The sequence below is a fragment of the Triturus cristatus genome, chromosome 2_2 (genome assembly GCF_964204655.1).
Source record: "Triturus cristatus chromosome 2_2, aTriCri1.1, whole genome shotgun sequence".
Classification (NCBI taxonomy): domain Eukaryota; kingdom Metazoa; phylum Chordata; class Amphibia; order Caudata; family Salamandridae; genus Triturus; species Triturus cristatus.
This window is the reverse complement of record NC_140582.1, coordinates 1152286005-1152308429: the sequence shown is the minus strand read 5'-3', so window position 1 is coordinate 1152308429 and position 22425 is coordinate 1152286005. Positions and strand designations below refer to the sequence as shown.

General features: G+C 48.5%; 1 protein-coding gene across 1 annotated transcript in view; it reads left to right on the top strand.

Annotated features, from left to right (window-relative positions):
• The window catches only part of DNAAF9 (dynein axonemal assembly factor 9), a 1049036-nt gene that overhangs the window by 723535 nt on the left and 303076 nt on the right, over positions 1 to 22425 (top strand). Inside the window, exon 29 of the mRNA XM_085642690.1 lies at positions 21612 to 21649. Within this exon, the coding sequence (XP_085498816.1) occupies positions 21612 to 21649 (38 nt within the window). The remainder of the gene's footprint in view (positions 1 to 21611; positions 21650 to 22425) is intronic.

Genomic DNA, 22425 nt, shown 5'->3' with positions numbered 1-22425 from the left:
CAGGGGTACTGCTAAGCAGAAAACTTTCCAGATCCAGACTGACGCCTGGGGAATGAATACTCTAAGGTAAGGAATCTATCACTAACTAATGTCTCTCACAGATATATCGTTACACAAGGAGTAACTTGTGCTTCAGCTCCTTAAGTTGTGGATCCAGAGCTACTACTTCGTCTTTCTCATGACATTTTCCCCAAAGTTTCCAAATGTTCCAGTATGCAAAGGAATTATGCCACTTCCATACACAACAGGATTTAAACCGTGTGGGGGCTATGACAAACAGATGTCTCTAACATACCCTCACAAGGTAGGCTTGTGGTGCTTTGGATCGGAACACGACTTCAGGGCCTGTGGAGGTTGTGCCCAGATGAATCTAATTTCTGATTGGTCGAAGTCAAAACGAAGATATAATTTCTACTCACAAGGTAGTTCCTACAGCACAGCTACGTCACAGTTGAAGTTGAAGTCTTCTAGTTTTTGTAAGAAGAAATTCCAAAAATCAAACAGGAATCCGCTCCTTCTTCCCACTCTCAAACATCCCCCTAAGTGCAAGGGCATCAGTGTGCCCCTTGGTCTTGCTCCAGATCTACTGAGGAGCTGATTCCGAGCCTGGTCCCGATGCACCCCAAATTTCAGTATCCATCTGTGAAGTCGTAGCAAGTAGAGGCCTTTCTGATGGATACTTCTACCTTCAAATACTTCACCTGTAGAATGATGACAGTTTACTTTATTCTGTGCCTTTGACGCAGATACAGCGCTGTAATTTGCAGTGCGATGTCTCCACTAAAGTTTTTAAGCCCTGCAGAGACAGTTTTGGACAGATGTTGATCACTGACCCACATTCCATTTGTCTCTGGTCCCTTGGTTCGGACCATAACTCATACTCTTGTAAATCCTGTCAAAATATGTATTTGAAGCCCATCATGAAACCTGAGGCCGAGCTCTTGATGGCACCAGGGATGATCTAAGTCGTTCGCATCAGTAACCCTCCAGGTTTCTTCTTCCCACTCGTCACAACATGCAGAAGAAGCACGGGTAGTGTAAGTTGTCCAGGCGCTCTCTATCGCCTACATCATCTTCATTGTGGGAGCCGAAGATGATTGTTGTGGAGGGGTTGTGGGGTAGTCCAATATACTTGAAGGGGAGAGGTGTGGCGCAGCGGCCAGAGCGATTGGCTCAGGAGCGCAGGGCTTACGGTTCAATTGCTGGCGGCAGCTAAGTTTAGCACCATGTGACTGGGCAATAGCTTACTTAATCCCTCTAATGGCCCCCAGCGCCTTGAAACCTTAAAGGGTGATATGTTTGTTCTTTACAAATATGGATTTATTATTTATAGATTTACGTTCTTTTCTTCCCAACATCCATCCAAGGTTTAGGAGACATTGCAACTCTACATTGATAACTGTTTTGGCAGTTTGGTCCTTCAGGATTTCCTGGTGTGAATCTACTCCACAAACGCAGCTTCTGTTTTTGTGGTAGGAGGGACCGCTTTGATACTAATGCAGAATGTGACAAATCTGCAAGTAGAAATATCCAAGTAGAACTATCAAAGTTACTTACTGTTAGTAATGCTCTTTAAGGGGACTATTCAATCAGCCTGCAGATTCCTCACAATTCACTCACCTCCCTGTTCTGTGGAATAGACTGTTTTACATCTTTAAAGGTTCCAAATTATAGATCTGTACACTTGCATGAACATTTTGTTTATGGGCTCTGCGTCAGAGGGTGCAGGCGATTTCCAGGATGGTTGGGTGGCACCTGCATGTGGCTCCAACTGCCACTTCCAGGGCAGAGTCTGCAATTGGATATCCATTTACTTTACCGTAGGTAAGTTGTTATGTTTGCTATTCTGTTTCTATGGAGGAGACTTTGGGGATTTGATTGGATTCCAAGTCAGATTGACACACTGGCAATTATCATTTCCATCTTTTCAGTCCCATTCCTGCATCCGAGGACATGGAATACTAATGTCATTACGCAGGGGTAGTGCCTGTAGTTGTCTGTGTTGTCATTTGTCATGCCTGGAGCAGTTGGAGTTCCAACAGAGGCATATGGCATGACCTACCGGCATATAGGCTCTATAGAAGCTTTTCTGGATCCAGTCTGGTGCCATGGAGGGTTCAAAACATGAGAAATATGTGGATGGATGGCTTATTCGACTGTAAGAAGGATCAAAATGTACTAAAAGAAATGTGGCATACCTGGTGCAGTGTAGTGGGACACAGTGCCAAGGTTAACTGGGATTAGGCTTTTTCCGACTTCGTGAAAAAACTATCACTTATTGTTAGACCTGGCACCTTGGTGTGGGTCTCCCTTCCATTTTTCGCTGTTGCCTCATGTGTTTTTACTGGTGTTAGTTGCTCAGGGCACTGTGCCACTACTGTCCAGTGCCACAGTGCAAGTGCTCCCTATTGTAAATTGATGTACGATTTGTGATTCCATGACTTGTTGGTTTGGTTTACCTGTCAGACCCTAGTACAGTGCACCAGGAGTGCCCAGGGCTTGTAAATCCAAATACTGCTGGTGGGCTTGCAGCACGGTTTGTGCCACCCACAGAAGCAGCCTGTAAAAGTGTGTCTAAGGTCTGCCTTTGCAGAGCCTGCGTGCAGTCTGGTACTGTCATGCTGACTGGCAAGTGCACCCACTTGCCAGTCCCTAAACCTTCCCTTTTCTTCATATCAGACATCCCTATGGTAGGCCCAAGGGCAGGGTGCATTGTAAGGATAAGGTAGGACATGCCCTGGTGTGTGTGGCATGTTCTAATAGTGAATTACAGCCATTTTCGTTTTTCACTATTGCAAGTCTACCGGTTCTCCATAGGCCTAAATGGGCAGTTAAGTTATTACATTTTATAATCTTAACTGACTCAGGGAACATGGTAGAAATTCAAATTTAGTATGCTTGCACTCAGAATGATAAAATACATCTTTTAGTGAAGTTGGTTTTAACATTCTGTGTTTGAAAATACCACTTTTAGAAAGTAGGTATTTTCTTGCCTAACCATTCAAACCTGACTCTGCTAGGCTGTGTATTCCCTGTCTGGAGTTTGAGTGACAGGGCTGGGGAATTCCAGGAGACAGGGTGAGGTGTCCGAGTGGTGAATAGAGAGATCTGCATCTAGATGGGTGGGTGCGGGGGGAGTTGCACCTAAGACCTGAATAGGGCTGTGCCTTCCCTCCACAATGCTTACTCCACCTCCTGTGGTGCGTCTGATGTCTCTGCCCTGCACTCTGAAAGGAAAGAAGGAGTCAGGTAAACAAAGTGTTCCAGGACTGACCAGAACCGGTTTGAACAAGGCAAAGGCCCCTCTGCCCTCAGAGGACAAAGGATTTTGGGGTACAAGTATTGGGACCCTGATCCCAAGAATTTGGATCACTTTGGGAAACAAGAAGAAACTCTGCTGAAACTGAGGAGAAACTATCCCTGAAACTGGGGGATTGGCCTGCAGTGGTTGCCTTACTGCCAAAGGGAGAAGAAAGGAACTTTGTGTGTACTTTTGCTCAACTTGTGAAGGATCTCCAAGGGCTTGGAAAAGAGCTTGCCTCCTACTGAAGTCTCAGGAACAGCAGACTTCACCCCCCAGCTCCCCAGAGTTCTTTGGAAGTGCCTGCTGCTGTTGTTGGGCCTTCTGAGGGACTGCGTGTTGCAAGGAGCTGGAAGTGCGACTCAAGAAGGAGAAGCTTGCCACCGTCGGAGCTGTTGTCGTCGCATCGCGTAAAGTGTGTCGCCGCTGCAGCTGTCGCATCGAGCGGAAGCGTCTCGCATCATCCAAGAAGTGTCTTGCAACGCCTAGGAAGCGTGTCGCCATCGTAGCTGACGCATTGCACCGCATCAAGAGAAGAGTCTCGCATCGAGGAAGAAGCATGTCGCCATCGCAGCCATCGTAGTTGTCACATTGCACCGCATCAAGAAAAGCGCCTCACATCCACGGAGAAGCGTGCCGCCGTCGAAGCTGTTGTCGGCGCATTGCGTAAAGGGGTGTCGTCGCTGCAGCTGAAGCATCGAGCGGAAGCATCTCGCAATGTCGGAGAGGAGTGCCACAGCCAAGGCCGCTGTCGTCGCTTCGTGTAAAGTGTGTCGCCGCTGAAGCATCGAATCGAGTCTTTTCGCAACATCGGAGAAGCGGGCCACATCGGGAAGATCTTAACGTCTTTATTTCTTTGGACCAAAATCTTCAACACATTAATATCGTTGCAACACTTTTGTTGCCCTGCGTGTCGCATCTAAGAACTAAAGAGAACTAAGCAAAATTCTACCATCTAAAGTAACAGTATTGTGTATTTTTGTTGTTTAATGGTCTTGTGGTAAATCTATATAAAGATTATTTATTTTTTATATAAAACCTGTGTGGTGTCCATCTGTAGTGTTGTCACTTGGTTACTGTATGTGTTCACAAATGCTTTACACACTGCCTCTGAGATAAGCCTGTCTGCTTGTGCCAAGCTACCAAGGGGGTGAGCAGGCGTTATTTTAGGAGTGTCTCAAGTGCATACCTGTGCCAACTAGAGACCCCCAAGTCTAACACTTATGTAAGTGCAATTCAAGCAGTTTGGAAATAATGATCCTCCTCTGTCATGAAGTGCTTGCATGCTGTCAGAGTACAGAAGAATCCCAAACATCTCTTTTTAAGGTCTGGTATCTTTTTATGTTTCTACACTTCTAATATGCTGGCCTTCTGATTCCTGTAAGTATTATCTGTACAGAAAGAATACTCTGAATTTAGATTTTCTGTTTGTCTCAAAGTTGGAGCCATTAGGGTGGGGTCATGAAGAGTGCTGTGATTTAAAGGTGCATCTCACGGTGTAATCCTAAGGTGGCCATGGTCCTTGTTTAAAGAGACACTCTACTTGGAGAATTTGGTGTTTCAGGAGCGATGTGACCTCTACAGTGCAGAAGGCTCTTCCACCTCCCAGGCCACTCAAAAGGAGAGAAGAGCAACTAGACGTGGACAATGAGCACTTCGTTGCAGCCTTCATTTCAACAACAATTTGCCTTGTGGACTGCTGAAGCACCTCTCTCAAGCCAGACAATAGCACAAAACAGGATCTTCTTTCTTTAGGGGAGAAGTGAATGGAGTAGCTGTCAGCACTGGTGATATATATTTTTTTAATGTTTTATTTAAATTTTCAAAGAAGAAAAATAGGAACTACAAGTTCCAACACAACCGGCCAGCATGACATTACAGCAATATAGGAAACATGTTAATGCAATACAGTGGAGTACTAAGCATATTGGATTACATCAGGTAATCGACGCGTACAGTCCCGTAGACAGTGTATAGATGCCAAGACCACAATCTTTCATTTTCAAACATGTCGGACATGAACACTATAGTAGTCATGGGGGTGCATAGTGAAGAAGGTATAGACAGGCACATCATATCGACAGTTCACATTTCAGGAAATATATGATAGTTTATGCACACTCCAACAGTGCAGGGGCACATTTCAAAATTAATCGTCTGCAATGAGGACAGGTACAGGATTAACGGGACGATTCTGGGCCCAATCTAGGAACAGTTCCCATATGTTGCGTGGCCTTGAAGTCGAGGGCATAAATTCCCAAAAAATGCTAAGTTGTGTGTGGCCATACGTGACATCATTCAGCCAATCAATCAAGAAAACTTTATTGCGATTGTTTAAAATCATAAAAGTACAGTCTTAAAAACACAATTTCCATGATAAAGTACATATTCCAGTCAATTTGGGAGTACAAAAATATCAATAGATAATAATCAAAATAACAATGTGGTTTTACAATATTCTAGCCATGCTTGATACCAAGATATCAATAAGTGATTTCGCTAGTTAGTTTCCTGCGAATTAACCACATTGAAAACAAAAACTTGGTAACTGAAACCACAATAAGTGAGTTAGTATCACTTCTCAAGATCCTGAAAAAATCAAGATAGCTCCTGATGCCCAGATTTAAACATAACTGGATGATCCATTTTTTCCGAATACCGGCATAAGCCGGACAAAAGAGCACAACATGAATCATGGTTTCCTGTTCAATCGAACATTCAGCCAATCTTTGATACATGGTACCCTCTTTCGCCACCATCGAATAGCAACCTGTCTTTTAGCATATAGTAAGAGAAGTTCATGCAGCTTGCGATGTTTTGGTGGTGTGTCTTTCACATAACCCAGTAGGCCCAAAGCTGGGGAAGGAACATCCGCTCTGCAAACAATTTGGTTAACTGCAGTAAAAATATCTAGCCAAAATGCAGCAATCTGTGGGCATTCCCAAGCAACATGTAAAAAAGAGGCAGGGGTGTATCCGCAGCGCCAGCAGCCCTCATCCTCCATAAGCTTCATACGATACAAACTGATAGGTGTCCTATAATATCTATGCAAAAATTTAAAATGAATCAGGCGAAGCCTGTAGTTTGGGGAAGTTCAGTGAGCTGTCTACAGCAGAACTCCCACTGCTCGTCTGTCAGCGGGGTGGAGAGTTCGCTGTTCCAGCACTGAAGGGATTTGGACTTAACCACCGGGTTAGTATTTTGGATTTGGGTATATAAACGTGTAACTAGCTTGCGGGGGAGGACCATTTCAATATATTCTCTAAAGCAGGCAACGAAGGAGGAGCTGCAGTAAATCTGTCCCAAAGAGCACGGCACGCCGCACGCAGCTTGTGGTACAAGATGATCTCCGCAAACGGTGTAGCCCGATCTGCAGTCTCCACAGGGGGAGGCCTAAACGCATCATTTGGATAGATCTGCGAATGTGTGCAGTTTCATTTAATTGACCAGGGTCTTGCTTACCCCATCTTGAATACAGGGAAGCATGGGATTCCGTGCCAACGGTATGGAAGGCGCGTACAGCAAAGGAATACCAGCTCTCCTCCACAGCTCAGTCCACGCCCAGCGCAGAGTTCCCGCCGTGTCTACATCTCCTCTGGGGCAATGTGATGTTTGATAAAGCGCGACCCCTAGCGGGACAGGGGCCGCCGCATAAATCTCCACTGCCACATGAGGCTGGTACGGCGTCGGGTGGACCCAGAAGTACAGAAATTGGGCCTGAGCACACAGAGCATATAAGTGCATGTCTGGAGCACCCATACCGTCCTGCCGTAGCGGGAGATGCAGGAGATCCCATGAAGCCCTGGCCTGACTTCTGGCCCAAACCAGGGAGATCAGCTGCAACTTAAGAGTGGCGAAAAAATGTTGTGTAAGAGGAATTGGCACATTTACAAATAGATACAGGAACTTCGGCAATATAACCGTTTTGGCCAGTGCTATCTTCCCTGCAATGGACAGAGGCAGTTTAGACCAAAGCTCGACCTTACCCTCTAGCCAAGTAGTCGCCCTACCAAAATTTAGGTTCCATATCTCCTGCATATCACGGCTCAGCCATACTATTTGACTGCCTCCCACCTCAAAGGGAATTCAGATTGTATTTGGGGCGTACCATCAGTCAATGGGAACACCACTGATTTTGCCCAGTTGATGGAGATGCCAGCAAGGCCTCCAAATCGAATAAATTCTCTAAGGACAGGGTCTAAATTGTCTTCAGGGTTGAGAATGTACAAGGTCACATTGTCCGCATATAGCAAAATGAGTAGGCTCCGATTACTGAAACCAATACCTCGTGCTGTGTGGTGTTGCCTGATCCGGGCGGCCAGGGGTTCCATAGCAATGGCAAAGAGCAGGGGCGAAAGTTGACACCCCTGTCTAGTACCACGCGTTATGGAGAATGGATCAGAGAGCAAGCCGTTCACCCGAATCCGGGCCACCGGCAGAGTGTATAGTAGCCGGATACGATTTATGAGGAGAGGGCTCAATCCCATACGTGTTAATATGGTAAATAAATAAGGCCATTCAAGCGTATCAAACGCCTTTGCGGCGTCTAAAAAGATAGCTGCAGCATGCACATCTGGATGGATGTAGTGCAGCACTGAGAAGAGTGTTCGCAAGTTATGGGAGGTCGACCTCCCAGGGATAAACCCCGATTGGTCAGGGAGCGCAATCATGGGAAGTAAAGGTTGCAATCTGTTGGCAAGTAACTTAGCGTAGATTTTGACGTACACATTTGTCAAGGATAATGGCCTATAGGAGTCTACTTTCAATAATGATAAATGGCTAGAAATACACGTCCCCTCTCTGTTAATGGGATGATGGTTCCGCCACACATCTAGCAACTCACCATCAGATATAATGGCTTGTAGTGCTGCACTTGCCTGTGGGTGCAGGGAGCGAGACGTCTGTCCAAATTATCATCTAATATGGCATTGAAATCACCACCCCACAACACGTATTGCAGCCAGTTGTTCTGATCCTAGACCAGATATTATGAAAGAACTCCGGCGAATCCACATTGGGGCCATACACTGCTATTAAGACTATGGGTACTCCACCCAGTTTACCATGTAGTAGAATAAACCTCCCCTCTGGATCAACAAATGTAGTGTTTTCCCGCCAGTCCATCCCCTTCTTTATCAACACCGCCACACCCCGAGCATAGTTGGAATAAATAGATGAATACATTGTGCCCCACCTGTTTTGTCGCAATCGCTGTGATGGTTTGACATTTAAATGTGTTTCCTTCAGGAGTCATATGTCAATATTGTGCCGGGATAGAAAAGCATGTACCAGCCTGGCTTTCCTATTATCGTTTAACCCCCTAATATTCCATGTAAGAAAGTTTAGTGTAGTATTGTGTGGTGTGGCATAAAGTATTCACATAAACATTACGGATCAGAATAACGCGTCTACATCTCGCAGCATTCTCAGACTCCAATCCACTCTGTATCCACATGCTGGCTAAAAACAGGGAAACATCCCCTGCCCACCACCCAACCCCCACTCCAACCCCCCAATCAGGTTGCAGCATACACACCCCAGTTCTAACAAATAAAAAAAATACAAAGCAATGAAGGGAGACTTTCCATGAAGGCGAGGTTGCGCCGGCGAGCTTCCCTGCTTGCACAGGGTGGCCGGGAGTACTGCAGAGAAGCTAGCAACGATTATCAATGTTAAGGAGTAACATGAGAGTTCTCGGGCCTCAGGGCCTCCAGGATCCCAATAACAAGAAACGAGGGACCAACAGAGAGAGGAAACAAGAGAAAAATAGCAAGGATAGAGGTTGAGGCACGCCTCCGTCCCTTGTCATTGCATTACCCAATTAAGTCAGACAAAGTTGGAGGAATCAGTCATTGTCACTGAGATGGTCCGCCAGAGTTCCCTCAGCAGCACCTGTGGTTTTCGCCTTTTACCCACCCATGTGCTTGGCAAACTTCAGGGCGGATTTCGCATCCGTGAAATAGTGAGCAGTGCCATCGTGCGAGACCTTCAGCTTTGCTGGGTAAAGTAGGGCATAAGGGATCTGCGCCTGCCTGAGAAGACGCTTTGCGGGGAGAAACTCTCACCGTGCCGCCTGCACAGCTGGAGTAAAGTTAGGATAAAATGCAATGGTGTTACCTTTATGGGAAATTTGTCCTTTGTGCCTCGCCAGGCGCAAAATAAGATCTCTGTCCTGATAGTTCAACAACTTGGCCAGGATTGGTCTAGGCGTTGCGCCGACAGGAGGTTTCGGCCCTAGAGACCTGTGGGCTCTCTTCACCGCAAAGACTGATGACAAGTGAGGGTCGAAGAGCTCATGGAGAAGATCCGCAACAAAGGTCTCCATTTTAGAAATGGCGGTGGTCTCCGGGATGCCCGTAAAGCAGAGGTTATTCCTTCTAGACCTCGCCTCCAAATCGTCATTCTTGGCCCTGATAATCCCTAACAATCAGGGTCCGCAGGTCTTCCCCTTGATCATCCGCCGGTGGTTCACGATGAGCATCCCCTTGGGCATCCGATTCAGGGTCAGTGTGTCTCGTGGAGCGCTTATTCTCAAAGGTCAATCTAGGCTGTTTTGCATCTGGTTTGCCCATCTTGTCAGCAGCCAGGGGGTTGCACTAGGTCACCTGCCTTCCTCATGTAAGTAAGGACTCCACAGCGCCCCACAGCCAAGTGCGACCTGGCTTATGAGGCCCGAGCCCGAAGCCCCACAAATCACCACCTCAGCACTGCCCCCCACAGTGTTTGGCCGAATCCGCCAAGGGTAAGGCAGTAGCAGCTCAGCAAGTGCGGTTAATCAGGTTACAACTGTGTCCCAGCCAGCGTTTATGCAATGTAGTTTATGTCGCACCTGGAAGAATGGAGACTGTGTGCCTGGGCGCGCAAATCAGTCCAGAGCGCTTACACTATGCCGCCTCTACGAACCCCTCAATCCACGCCAGCTGCGCACACCAGTGTACCTCAGCGCAGCTGTCTCGGCTCATCCACGCGTCAATGATCGGCAGCAAGTATGTCCCTCAGGCCACAGCAGGCACAGGCGTTTGTCGGGATACAGCCCCCGGCGCTGCGTTATAGAATTGGCGGGGTGGTCCCAGTGAGAAGGCCAGCAAGGTGTCAGATCCTCTGTGTTGGCAGTATTTAAAACTGATGGGATAGTCCCCCTGCAGATATGCACTTAGCGGCGTAATTGTCCTCAGCCGGATCGCGGACTTATTACAGTTGGTGACTGGGTCAGCGCGACCCTACCAGCCGACTCGCTCACCCTCACCTCGACACGCTGACACTGCTACCACAAAATGGCGACCGCGCTCATCCGATCCTCGCGAACACAGCCGCACCACCTGTGGGCACACCGAAGCTCTCCACACCGGGTTAGGAGTCCGACCAGCCCAATATCTGCCGCTGAAACCCAGGCGGGAGCTGCGCGGCCCGCCCGGGGCCTATGAAGTCTTCCAGCCTTGGGCACAAGTTTCAGGGCTGCCCAGCAAGGCGAGAGATGAGGACCGGTAGGCCAGCCGCGTCTCAGCTGAACTCCCCGCGGCTCGGTCTCACGGCGCACCTCGCTCTCGGAGACCACAGTGATGGGGACTCGGGCCACTCCGCAGCTCGAAATACTATTTTTGTCGCCGCAACAGCTCTCAGTTCTCAGGCTTTTTGAAGGATTTCGTCCTGGCCGGCGGAGCTCGCTCACAGAGCGGCCATGCCGCAGCACGGCTAGTCACGCCCCCCCCAGCACTGGTGATATTTAGTTAAATTGGGGTCTTTGCTGTGGCAGCATTTGCCAAAGGAGTACGTAAAGCAATTGGGCATTTAGTTCTTCAACTGAATAGTCCAGGGCATTGTACCATTACACAACAGCAGGCCAGTGCCCTTAAACCTCTAGTCTGGTCCCATGTCAGTGGCAGGGCAGGCATCTTCAGTGACGCATGGGTGAAGCTGTAAGCATTTGTTTGCAGTCAAAGATGGGAATGGTTATTTGGTTCACAGGGCCAGTTTATATTTGACAAAATGGTAGCTGGGGTCAGACAAAACAGCCACTAGGAATAGATGCAGCACTTTTTGTAGTGGAACCTGTTGAGTTCAAGTGCAGTTTTCTTCCGGTACAGTTCAGTCCCATCGCAGTAGACAAATAGACTATTATACTTTTTTTTGTATAGCCACCCCAAAAGTTGTGGACTGATGCTGCTGTTTTTTCAACTCTGCAAAGTGGCCTGGTTACCAAGCCTTCATGCCCTGACATTTAAAGTTTGTAAGTTGAATTGGTTTATATTCAGTTGACATAAGCTAACTTGCCTGCAAGTCTTTGCTATATGGTACCCAGGGCCTGTACATTAAAGGGTCACCCCAGGGATTGCACCTCTGGTTGTGGCACCCTGGGTGTGACAAAGAAAGAACATGACTCCTAGTCTGGCACTGTAGACTAAAAGGGCAGTTTTAAAATGCTAACCCGACTTTCCTATTTAAAGCCAAGTCCTGCCTTTTCAATAGATGTATATCACCCCTAAGGCCTATCAAGCCCTAAGGCATGGTGCTGTGTATTAATAAGTGTAATGGGTATCTTTAGAGGTTTCAGCAGTAAAGTCCCACAATTTTCGTTTTCACTGTGGAAAAGGCTAGTGGCCCCTTTGGTGAGTGCAGTGACAAGCTAACACCTTAGCCTTGCAAACGTCTGAATGGAACTACTAAAGATGATACTGTAAGGTATCAAACCACTCGTCATATCTGAAAGAGACACGTTAGTGAGAGATTCCTTGCCTTAGAATATCCCCAGGCATCAGACTGGATCCAGAAAGTTTCGCTTAGCAGTACCCCTGCGCGTCAGTAGGTGGCGTCATGCGGCTCCGCGTCTGTCACTGGCGTCGTAAGCGCCGATATGACGCCAAGGAGAGTACTTAGGCGCCACCCATGCGCGCTGACGTCAGTTCTTTCTTTTTCCGCGCCAGTAAGCGCAGATCTGGATTGAGCACGTACTTTAGTCACTTTTTGACTACTATTTTGAGACTTTTTGTCTCCTCTCTTTTCTCCTGGTGCACGTAGGGATGCCTGGCTTTAAGTCCTATGGGGCCTGTCGCCGGAATATGTCGGTGGCGGACCCCCACAATATTTGCCTCTACTGCCTGGTGACTGCCCTCGACTTCCGGGACTGCCGGGATTGTCAAGCCATGGCCCCCAAGGCCTTGCGGGAGCGGCGTAGGAAGTTTCTGGAGGTCCGGCATTCTTCACGCCGCTGCTCTGGGTCCAGGGGCCGATCCCGGGACCACTCGCGGGACCGGAGCCGTCACTCTTTAGGCTCCAAGTCTTCGCCTTCGGATTCCGTTAGCGACGCCATAAAAAGATGTCGAAGAAGCGTGTTCGCTCTCTGATGTCCCCCCGTCGCTCCCTGGAGGCGGACGAGGGGGACAGGGGCGTCGTCCCGGTGGCTCCTCTGGAGCCTGGGAGTCCCGCAGCCTACCCGCCATACCCGGGTCTGTTGGCGACCCCCTGAACAAGTGCAAGAATTACTTGCTACCATGGACCACCTTTTTAGGCCTCGGGCTCCCAACGGCGTGCCTTAGGCCCCTGCGGTCCCGTGTCCAGATCCTGTTGGCCCGGCGGCTCCGCCACCGGCGCCAGCCCTGGCGCCACAGGATCCTGCACCAGCGGCTCCGGCGCCACGAGGTGTGGCGTTTCCGGCCCCTGCGCCGCCCTTGGTGCCACACTGGGTGCCGTTTATTCCTCCCTTGACCCGGTTCCAGGACCATTTTGTCCCAGCCTGCGATCCGCATTGGGAGCCGGCGCCGTTTGTCCCTACTCCGGCTTTGCCGCCGCGACTGGCCCCCTCTACGCCAGAGGCGGACGACGACTGGGAAGGGTCCGAGGACCCTCTTGCCCGGCAGTGTGACTCCGAGTAGGATTGGCTGGACGACTTGGAGGAGGCAGGTGACCTTGATGTCTCCTCTGACCTGGGGTTCGCTTCCCCCCGCCTACGATTGAGGAAGGTGCCTCTTACGCGATGGTCCTCCGTCGGGCTGCTGAGGCCCTTAATTTGGACCTCCCCACAGTGGCCCTGAAGACCAACCTCCTCACTGAAGTGCTCCAGAAGGCGTCTACTTCGTCTGAACCGTTACTTCCCTTCAATGACACCCTTACCGACGGCCTCTTGGACACTTGGTCGAGGCTGGCCACGGGGGCCCCGGTGGATTAAAACTTCGCCAGGTGCCACCGACCAGTGCCCGGTGACCCCGCCTTTTTGGCGTCCCCTAAGCCTGTGCAGAATCAGTCCCAGCGCGGCCGGGGTTGCGATTTCCGCAGGGGTGGGGTGGGGAACCAGCGTGCAGGTCCGTCCACCTCCAACCCGGCTGCTTCCGCCTCCAACCTTCCTAATCTCAGTTTCAGGGAGCACCCCACGCTGGTGGGTGGCAGGATCCGCCACCTCCTCCCTCACTGGCGCGAGATTACATTAGACAAATGGGTGCTGCAGATAATCTGCATATTTTCACATCCCGGTCCTGCCGGCCTACCAGCGTTACCTGCGGTTCACGGTAGGCCAGGAGCATTTTCAGTTTGTCGTGCTCCCTTTCGGCCTTACCAGCGCCCATCGGGTGTTCACGAAGGTGATGGCGGTGGTCGCTGCTCACCCGCGCAGGTCGGGGGTGTCCGTCTTCCCTTACCTCGACGACTGGTTGTTGAAGGCGGGCTCGCCCCAGGCAGTCGTCAACCACCTTCAGACTATGGCTGACCTCCTGCAGTTGCTGGGGTTCTCCATCAACATGCCGAAGTGTGGGGCAGGTGTTCATGGACAACACCACCGCCATGTGGTATTGCAACAAACAGGGTGGGGTGGGGTCCTGGACCCTATGTCAGGAGGCGCAGCGCCTCTGGACATGGCTGGAACATCAAGGCATCACCTTGATGGTTCAACACCTAGCAGGTTCTCTGAACGCTTGATAGATCACGAATGGCGTCTGAGCTCGGACGTGGTGCAAGGTCTCTTTCAGCTGTAGGGAGAGCCTTGGTTAGATCTATTCGCCACCGAAGAGAATGCACAATGTCTTCAGTTCTGCGCGTTGGAATTTCCAAGGCGGCACTCACTAGGCAACGCTTTTTGTCGCGAGTGGAGTTGCGGTGTATTGTACACCTTTCCGCCTATACCACTTCTGCCCAGAGTGCTGAAGATGATTTGGCGTGACTAGGCCCAAGTCATCCTTGTGTCTCCGGATTGGGCATGAAGATACTGGTATCCCGAGCTACTCAGCATGGCGATCGATCCCCCGATCCGTCTGCCTCTTTGGGAGGATCTTCTGTCGCAGCAGCAGGGGACGGTCCTCCACCAGAACCTGTCCAGCCTCCACCTCCATGCGTGGAGATTGAGCGGCGACAGTTGACAGCTTTCGATCTTCCTCCCGAAGTCTGTGATGTCATTCTGGCAACGAGGCGTCCCTCCACTAAGACGGTATACGCCTGCCGGTGGAACAAGTTTGTGGCATGGTGCACAGCAAAGTCTATTGAATTCCCTTTCTGCCCCTCTTTCTGAGGTCCTTCTGTTCGTACTGTCCTTTGCCCAGCAGGGTTCTGCTCTGGGCACTATCAAAGGTTATCTTTCGGCCATCTCTGCCTTTTTGAGGCTTCCAGATCAGCCTTCTCTCTTTAAGTCCCTGGATGTTAACTGTTTCCTGAAAGGAATTACGCACACGTTTCCTCCCGTGCTGTTCATAATGGCTTAATGGGACTTGAATCTTGTATTGACATATCTGATGTGCGCTCCCTTCGAGCCTCGTCAAACCTGTCCTTTGCGTCTTCTCACTCTCAAGACGGCTTTCCTGGTAGCTATCGCCTCTGCCAGAAGAGTGAGTGAGCTCCAGGCTCTTTCTTCCAAACCTCCTTTCCTTTCTGTTCATCCAGACAAGGTGGTTTTAAGGACCTGTCCTTCTGTTTTTGGCAAAGGTTGTCACGCCTGAGCACACCATCAATTTGCCCACCTTCTTTCCGCATCCTTCAAAAGAGGAAGAGAGGCTCCACCGTCTGGATCCAAAACGTGCGTGACCAACTCTTTGTTGGCTACGTGGGTGCAAAAAGAAGTTGGGCTGTGCACAAGCGGCCCATCTCTCAGTGGGTCGTTCTCTGCATCAAGGCCTGTTTCTCGTTGGCTAAGAAGGAGCCTCCTGTGGGGCTGTGTGCCCATTCTACCAGGGCTACGGCAGCCTCTAATGCCTTGGGACGCGGCGTCCCCTTGCAGGACATCTGTCAGGCAGCTGCGTGGGCTTCGCTGCACACGTTTACCAAGCATTACTGCCTTGACAGGCAAGTCCGGAGAGACTGCATCTGTTCTACGTGACTTTCTGGTGTAATCTGTTCGTAGACCCACCACCGGGGTTGGTATTGTTGGGGTATCTATTCTAAGGTAAGGAATCTATCACTAATGTGTCTCTTTCAGATGCACAAGTTACTACTTGTGTAATGATATATCTGTAAGAGACATTAGTTAGTGATAGATTCCTTACCGCCCCACCCATCCTCCCCGTTCTGTGAACTGACTTCTTGGGTTAAGGTCATCCCTTTCAGGGCCCTAGTTTCCTGGCACCAGTGGTCAGTTTCTTGCATGGCTCTGCGTTCCTGGCGTGGAAAGTCGTGTACAGAACTGACGTCAGCGCGCATGGGTGGCGCCTAAGTAGTCTCCGTGACGTCATCTCGGCGTGCACGATGCCACCTACTGACGCGCAGGGCTACTGCTAGCAAAACTTTCCGGATCCAGTCTGACGCCTGGGAATATTCTAAGGTAAGGAATCTATCACTAACTAATGTCTCTTACAGATATATCGTTACACAAGTAGTAACTTGTGCGTTAGGGATTGTGAGGTCAGGCTCTACATCGCCGAATACAGTTGGAAGGTGTGTAAGACCCGGTGTCGTCTGAAGTCGAGAATGCTGATGCTGTCTCAAGGCCATTCTCGAGAGAGGTCCTCTTCCCATTTTAAGTCCTCAGGTAAGTCCAAGTGGAATAAAAAGCATAAGTCCAAACGTGAGTCTTCTTCATCCCGACACTCTAGTTAGATTTAGTCGCAGGGATGTCAGGGTGCCTCTCGATCTCTGTCTTGGTCTCCTACCACACACTCGATCCCTCAACTTATCGCAATCCAGCCTGGGACCATCTGTGGCACCTTGATAAGTCGAAGCCTTCAAAAAGGCCTTGTTGCACTTCTTTGGCACACTTCTGGCTCCTTCCGGCATGTCCCTAAGCTCCAAGGATCAAAGGAGGCCTCCAGTGAGATTACCGCTAGCGGATCTGTCCCTGGCACAGTCTGGATGTCTCAGACCTTTTGCAGGGTCGACCCGAGGGTCAATGCCCAACTCGACTTCAAAACCAGCGCTGAGGTTCTTGACGATTCCCCATTTGTCATTGCTGGCGCTGACACTCGAGGAAGGTTGATTGGTCTTTTGGTCTTTGATGTGAATCCAACAAGATCAAAGTTTTTGCCCAACTAGACCTAAGGCACAACTAATTCAGCTTCATTCAGACTCAGATGGGATGCTACCTTTTCCCAGACAGGGCCTCTTTGTGTAGCAATCAGAACATCATGATGAAGGATGCAACAGGGATGATAGATGGCAATATTATGAGGGAGGAAACTTATTCTTGGATCCCCCCCGCAGAAATAACAGCTTCATTTCCTGAGGTTATAAGGAGAACTGCAGACGTTTACAACCTCCAATTTCCATCAGTTGCGTTCAAGACCAATGTCCTGATGGAAGTCCTACAACATAAACAGACTTTCACATAACAGTTTCTTCCCTTTAAAGAAGCCCTTACACATCTGCTAATGGGCATGTGGGTCAAATCTGAATCTTGTCAGCCGGTTCATAGACAGATTGCCAGATCATAGACAGATTGCCAGATCAAACAGACCAGCTGCTGGAGACTCACACTTCCTCCTCCGGCATCCTGCGCTCAGAAACCTTGTGGTCCAGGCGTCTAAAGTAGATGTGACCCAAACTCATTCCTTCCTACTTCTCCTGATAGGGAAGCTAAAAGTATGGAGTCATTCAAGAAGCAAATGTCCTCATCAGTCAATGTTGCCTCCTCTCTGTGAATGGTAGATGCCTTCTGGAACTTTACTCGCATGTGTTGAGAGATGTGGTTAGCGAGATCTTGTCCACAGTCCCTGAAGACTTTTGCATCAATATTGCATAAATCATACAAGATGGACAGGACACTGTGAAGTGAATGATCCACGCTTGGCTGGACACCACTAACTGCTTGGGCAGGGCAGTCTGTACCAGTGTGGTACTTAGATGCCACACACTGATAAAATAAACATTCGTTTCCAATGACGTTCAGGCGTCACTAATGAACATTCCATTTGACAGCACCTGTTATGTTATTCAGATTAGTAGAGCGCTCTATAACTTCAGAGGGCATGCTGGGCACTAAGCAGGCGTGAGTCTAGGCACACCTATGGCCTAGTGAGACTACTGGAAAAGCCAGGTCTTCGGTTTCTTTCAGAATTCAAGAAACGTAGAAAAGGCTCTTATTTGTAGCGGCAGTAGCAATGTAGGAGAAGGTTCGACTACTGGATCTGGTTCACCGTATGCGTGTGATTTGTGCAAGTTAGAGTCCGGTCAAATCGAGGTGTCTGGAAGGTTTGTGAAAACACGATTGGAGATGTATGCTGGGCCAGTCTTATATAGTGACTTTTTTTTGTTCGTTTTTTTTAATTTTTATTTTTACAGAGTTTTAGATAGCGCGAACTTAACCCGATGGTAAGAGCGCTTTACATAGCACCAGTTGCGTTATATGAGGATACATGAAAGAACTTTAAAGTGCTGGTGCGCAACAACAGACAACTGACGTCTCAGTGGGCATAGCAAAAGTATCATCTTGTCACATGAGTAAGTTGCAAGTGCTGTCCGTCCAGCAACCATTTTTCTGGATGAACTGGTGCTTTGGCTATCAATCAATCAATCAGGAGTTATAAAGAGTGGCTAATCACCCAATAGCGTATATCCAGACGCTTGCCGGCCCGGAGGTTTATTTGAACAGCCTGGTCTAGGGGTGCATTTCTTCCTAACGTTGTAATACTTTTTCCTGTCTGACAATCCATCATCCATCTGGTGTTCTTTGCTCCCCCTCATTCCTTAAAAGAGGAAGAAAGTCTAAACTTTTTGCATCCCAGAAGAACCTTAAGCTTTTATATCGATTGCACCAAGGACCATCTGTTGAATAAAGCTCTTTGTGGGGTTCACAGAAGCACATAATGGTAAGGCGATGGTGAAATGAACCCTTGTAGGGTAGATAGACTTCTGCATTGAAATCTGCTATGCACTGGCTAAAAAGCAGCCCACAGATGCCTTGAGTTTACACGTTACGCTTCACTTCTGTCTTGATAGCCAGGGACTATGGGAGGGGCACCTTTCCAATTCCTCCTCCAGGTATCTTTGTTCTGGGCAATTTTAGAGCCCAATAACTTGGGAGGCACTGCTTTGCTTTCTGTTCTCAGGATGAGGTATCTGTGTTTTTAAGTATCCATCAGAACAACAAGTTACTTATTTTCATTAACTCTATTTCTGGTGGATACTCTTCTGTCTTACTGCTGATTTCTCATCGACCCCCTCAACTCCCTTTTCTGTAGAATTGACTCTTTTCTCAGCCTAAAAAGGTCCTAAATTAGAGCTCTGCACACCTATCAGTTTACAAATCTGCGTCCGAAGGTATGTACAGAATTCAGAAAGATACTGACATCAACCTGCATGGTTGGTTGGTGTATGGGTCTCCACTGTCATTTACAAGGTGGGACTTGCAGAGCCACACAATGCCACTTACTGACACCCAATGGAGTTACTGGAAAACAATCTCCAGATCCAGTCTGGTGCATGAGGATATTAACAAGGTGAGAAAACTGCTGCTAGATAGAGCATTCACCAGACAGAGCGTTAAGTCAAGTCAAGTCATCAGTACTTCTATAGCGCAAACATATCACTCCAAAGAGTCTCATGGCGCTTGCAGCGGCTGGAAGTAGAGAGGGAAAGACACAGCGAGACTACTGGTCAAACAACCAGGTTTTAAGTTTGTTACGAAAACACCCTAGAACGGGGATGGACCGCAAGTCGGCCGGCAACATGTTCCAGGAAGACGGGGCTAAGTATGAAAAAGATCTACCACCCTGCCTGGTGGTATGAATTCTAAAAGGGGTAAGCAAGGACTTGGCACTTGACCGCAATACCCTCTGGGGCTTGTACCAGCGGAGTTTTCTAGACCAGTACAGAGGTTTATTTCCATAAAGGTATTTATGAGTAAGGCATAAAACGTTAAAAAGAATGCGTTTTTCACTGGGAGCCAGTGCAGAGCTCTGAGACATGAAGCAGAGGAGGTTCGTTGAGGGAGATTCAAAATCAACTTGGCCGCAGTATTTTGTAACACTTGGAGCTTATTCAAAAAGGACTCATTTATGGATAACAGAAGTGCATTTCCGTAATCCATTCGGTTGGTAATCAAACCCTGAAGCAATGGTTTTCTAGCTTCCAAGGGGATCCACTTAAAGACTCTCCGCAGTGTGCGCATAATTCCGAAACAGGAACTGACCACATGATTAACCTGGGCCCTCATGGACAGTTTATTGTCCATGTAGAAACCCAGGTTACGAACTACCTCCTTAGGTACGGGACAAGCACCGAGGTCATAGGGCCACCATTCTGAAGACCAGTATTCTGACGCTTTCCCGAAGAGCATAATCTCGGATTTTGCACCATTCAGTTGCAGGAGGTTATCCTTCATCCATCTGTTAACATGGGACATGCAGTTTTTGAAGCGTGTCATGGTTTCCATTGGATCCGGGCCCAACGTGACTATGATCTGAGTGTCATCGGCACACGATATGACCTCAAATCCATATGCTCTAATCACTGGGGCCAAAGGGGCGACATAAAGGTGAAAAAGAGTGGGGCTCAAAATGGAACCCTGCAGAACACCCATAATGACAGGTCTAGTGGAGGAGGTACTGAGTCCCAACTGAACGGTAGTGCTGCGGTCCGAGAGATGGCTTCTAAACCAATTCAGAGCCGTGCTGCTGACACCATTCTCCCCAAGCCGGAGGATTAAAACGCTATGGGAGATGGTGTCAAATGCGGCTGTCAGGTCGAGGAGTACAAGGATAACTGGTTGTTGTCTATCCAGGACCCGTCTGATGTTATCAGTGACCTCAACCAGTGCCGTCTCTGTGCTATGGGTGACTCTAAACCCTGATTGTGAGGGGTCCATGAACTCATAACTCTCCAAGTAACCGACAAGTTGCTGATTAGCTAGGGATTCCAATACTTTCCCTAGATAAGGGAGTAGAGAAATCGGACGGTAGTTGGTGAGGAGACTGGGGTCGGCCGTGGGTTTTTTCAGAATAAGTTTCACGCAGGCAGTTTTCCAGTTAGAGGGAAAAACAGCTTCTGATAGTGATTTGTTACATAGGTCAGTGATGTTATCAACCAATGCAGGAGCGACCATTGCAAGTAATTTAGAGGAAATCAAATCGGTGGGGGAGCCAGATTTTACCCTCAATAGAGTCTTGAGGACTAATCCAGGATCTACTTCAGTGAATTCCTTAAAACAATGGGAAGGAATTATAGAAGCAGAGGACGCAGTGACTAAGTCCAGATTGTTAATATTGGACGTAAAGAAGGTAAGTGTTGTCTTCATCAAGAACTTTGGAATTATTTTGAATTTAAAATGTTTTGTCATACAGAACCAAATCTGTCTAACACAATTGTATAAGGTCTCCAGAGACTTCATGTAGAGTTCATCCTCAAGTAAAAGATACTGTGCATTATACCCCATGCCTATTATAACCTACACAAAGGTTTTGCGTGCCCTCAAACGCAAGCTCCATTGCAAAATATTACAAGGATTCTCTGATGATTTTCGCCTAATGCTTCAATCTCTCAAATGGCAGATGCACGCCAGTTGTTAACTTTGAGTGCAAGATACCTACTAATGACACATCTTGCCATGTATAGAGGCAGGGCTAAACTAATTACATATTTATGAACACCCTCAAACCAGAACTATTCAAATAGTCATTTGACAGAACCAGTGACCTTTTGTTAACTACAGAAGAAGGGCAAGTAAGAGGTCTCTCTTCCAACAATTTGGATTCTGATGTACATTGTATGCATATGCTGTGAAGTACCTGTAAGGCAATTTTTGGCCACTTAAAAAACACCTAAATGAATAATGTGCAGAAGTATTGAAAATGGTAGGTATTTAGTAAGCAGTACTTTGGTCTGTTTTCAATAGACATGTTTAAAGCTAAACATATTGATTAGTTTAAGGAATTCAACCTCTTGACCATTGTATTTTATTTCTCATTAGGTTTATTTTTCCAAAATTCCTGGACCAGTGTTCACAAGGTGGGTCAATATTGTGCATTGTTTTCTGTGTATTGGTTGGAAAAACAGTGAAGAAATCTGTTCCCTCTTATATTTTATTTTTAATGAAATCATTTTTATTGGCATTTTTTTTAATTAAGTACATCTGATAGAGACTACTAGCCGCAGATTCCTTCACGTAGAATTATCCCCAGGCCTGAGACTGGATCCGGAAACTTTTTTGCCGCAGCATCCCTGCGCGCCGGGGGCGGGGCAACATTACACGACACCGCCCAGGCGTCGTCGGCGTACGCGAGGTCACATAAGACCCGACCCGGTGCTCCTACATCAGTTTTTTCCTTTTCTGCGTGCAACGTGGATCCATTCCTTGCTACGGGCCTGTTTCGGGCCCCTTTCTTCCATGCTTTTTGGTGGAACAGTATGCGAATGCCTTCAGGCTTTAAAACTTGCAGGTTTTGTGGGCGTCTTATGTTGGCGACGGACCCTCACCTCATTTGCATGTGGTGTGTGGGGAGGATCACGACACCGCGAATTGTGCGGCGTGCCAGAAATTGAAGCTGAAGTCGCAGCGGGAGTGCCGCATGAAACTTCTCTCGGCGCGCCTCTCCAGGTCGACATCCTCCCCTCGGTCTGATTCGGTGGACGGCTTCAGGTCCAGCCGTGGTCGTCATCCTCGCCTTTCTCCGATGTCACGTGAGCGTCGCTTCCCGATGGGTAAGTGTCGCAGTTCGTCCCTGGGGGCTGGTTTCCGGCCTACCGGGGGCGTGGACTCTCCACGGGTGATGCTGCCCCGCGTG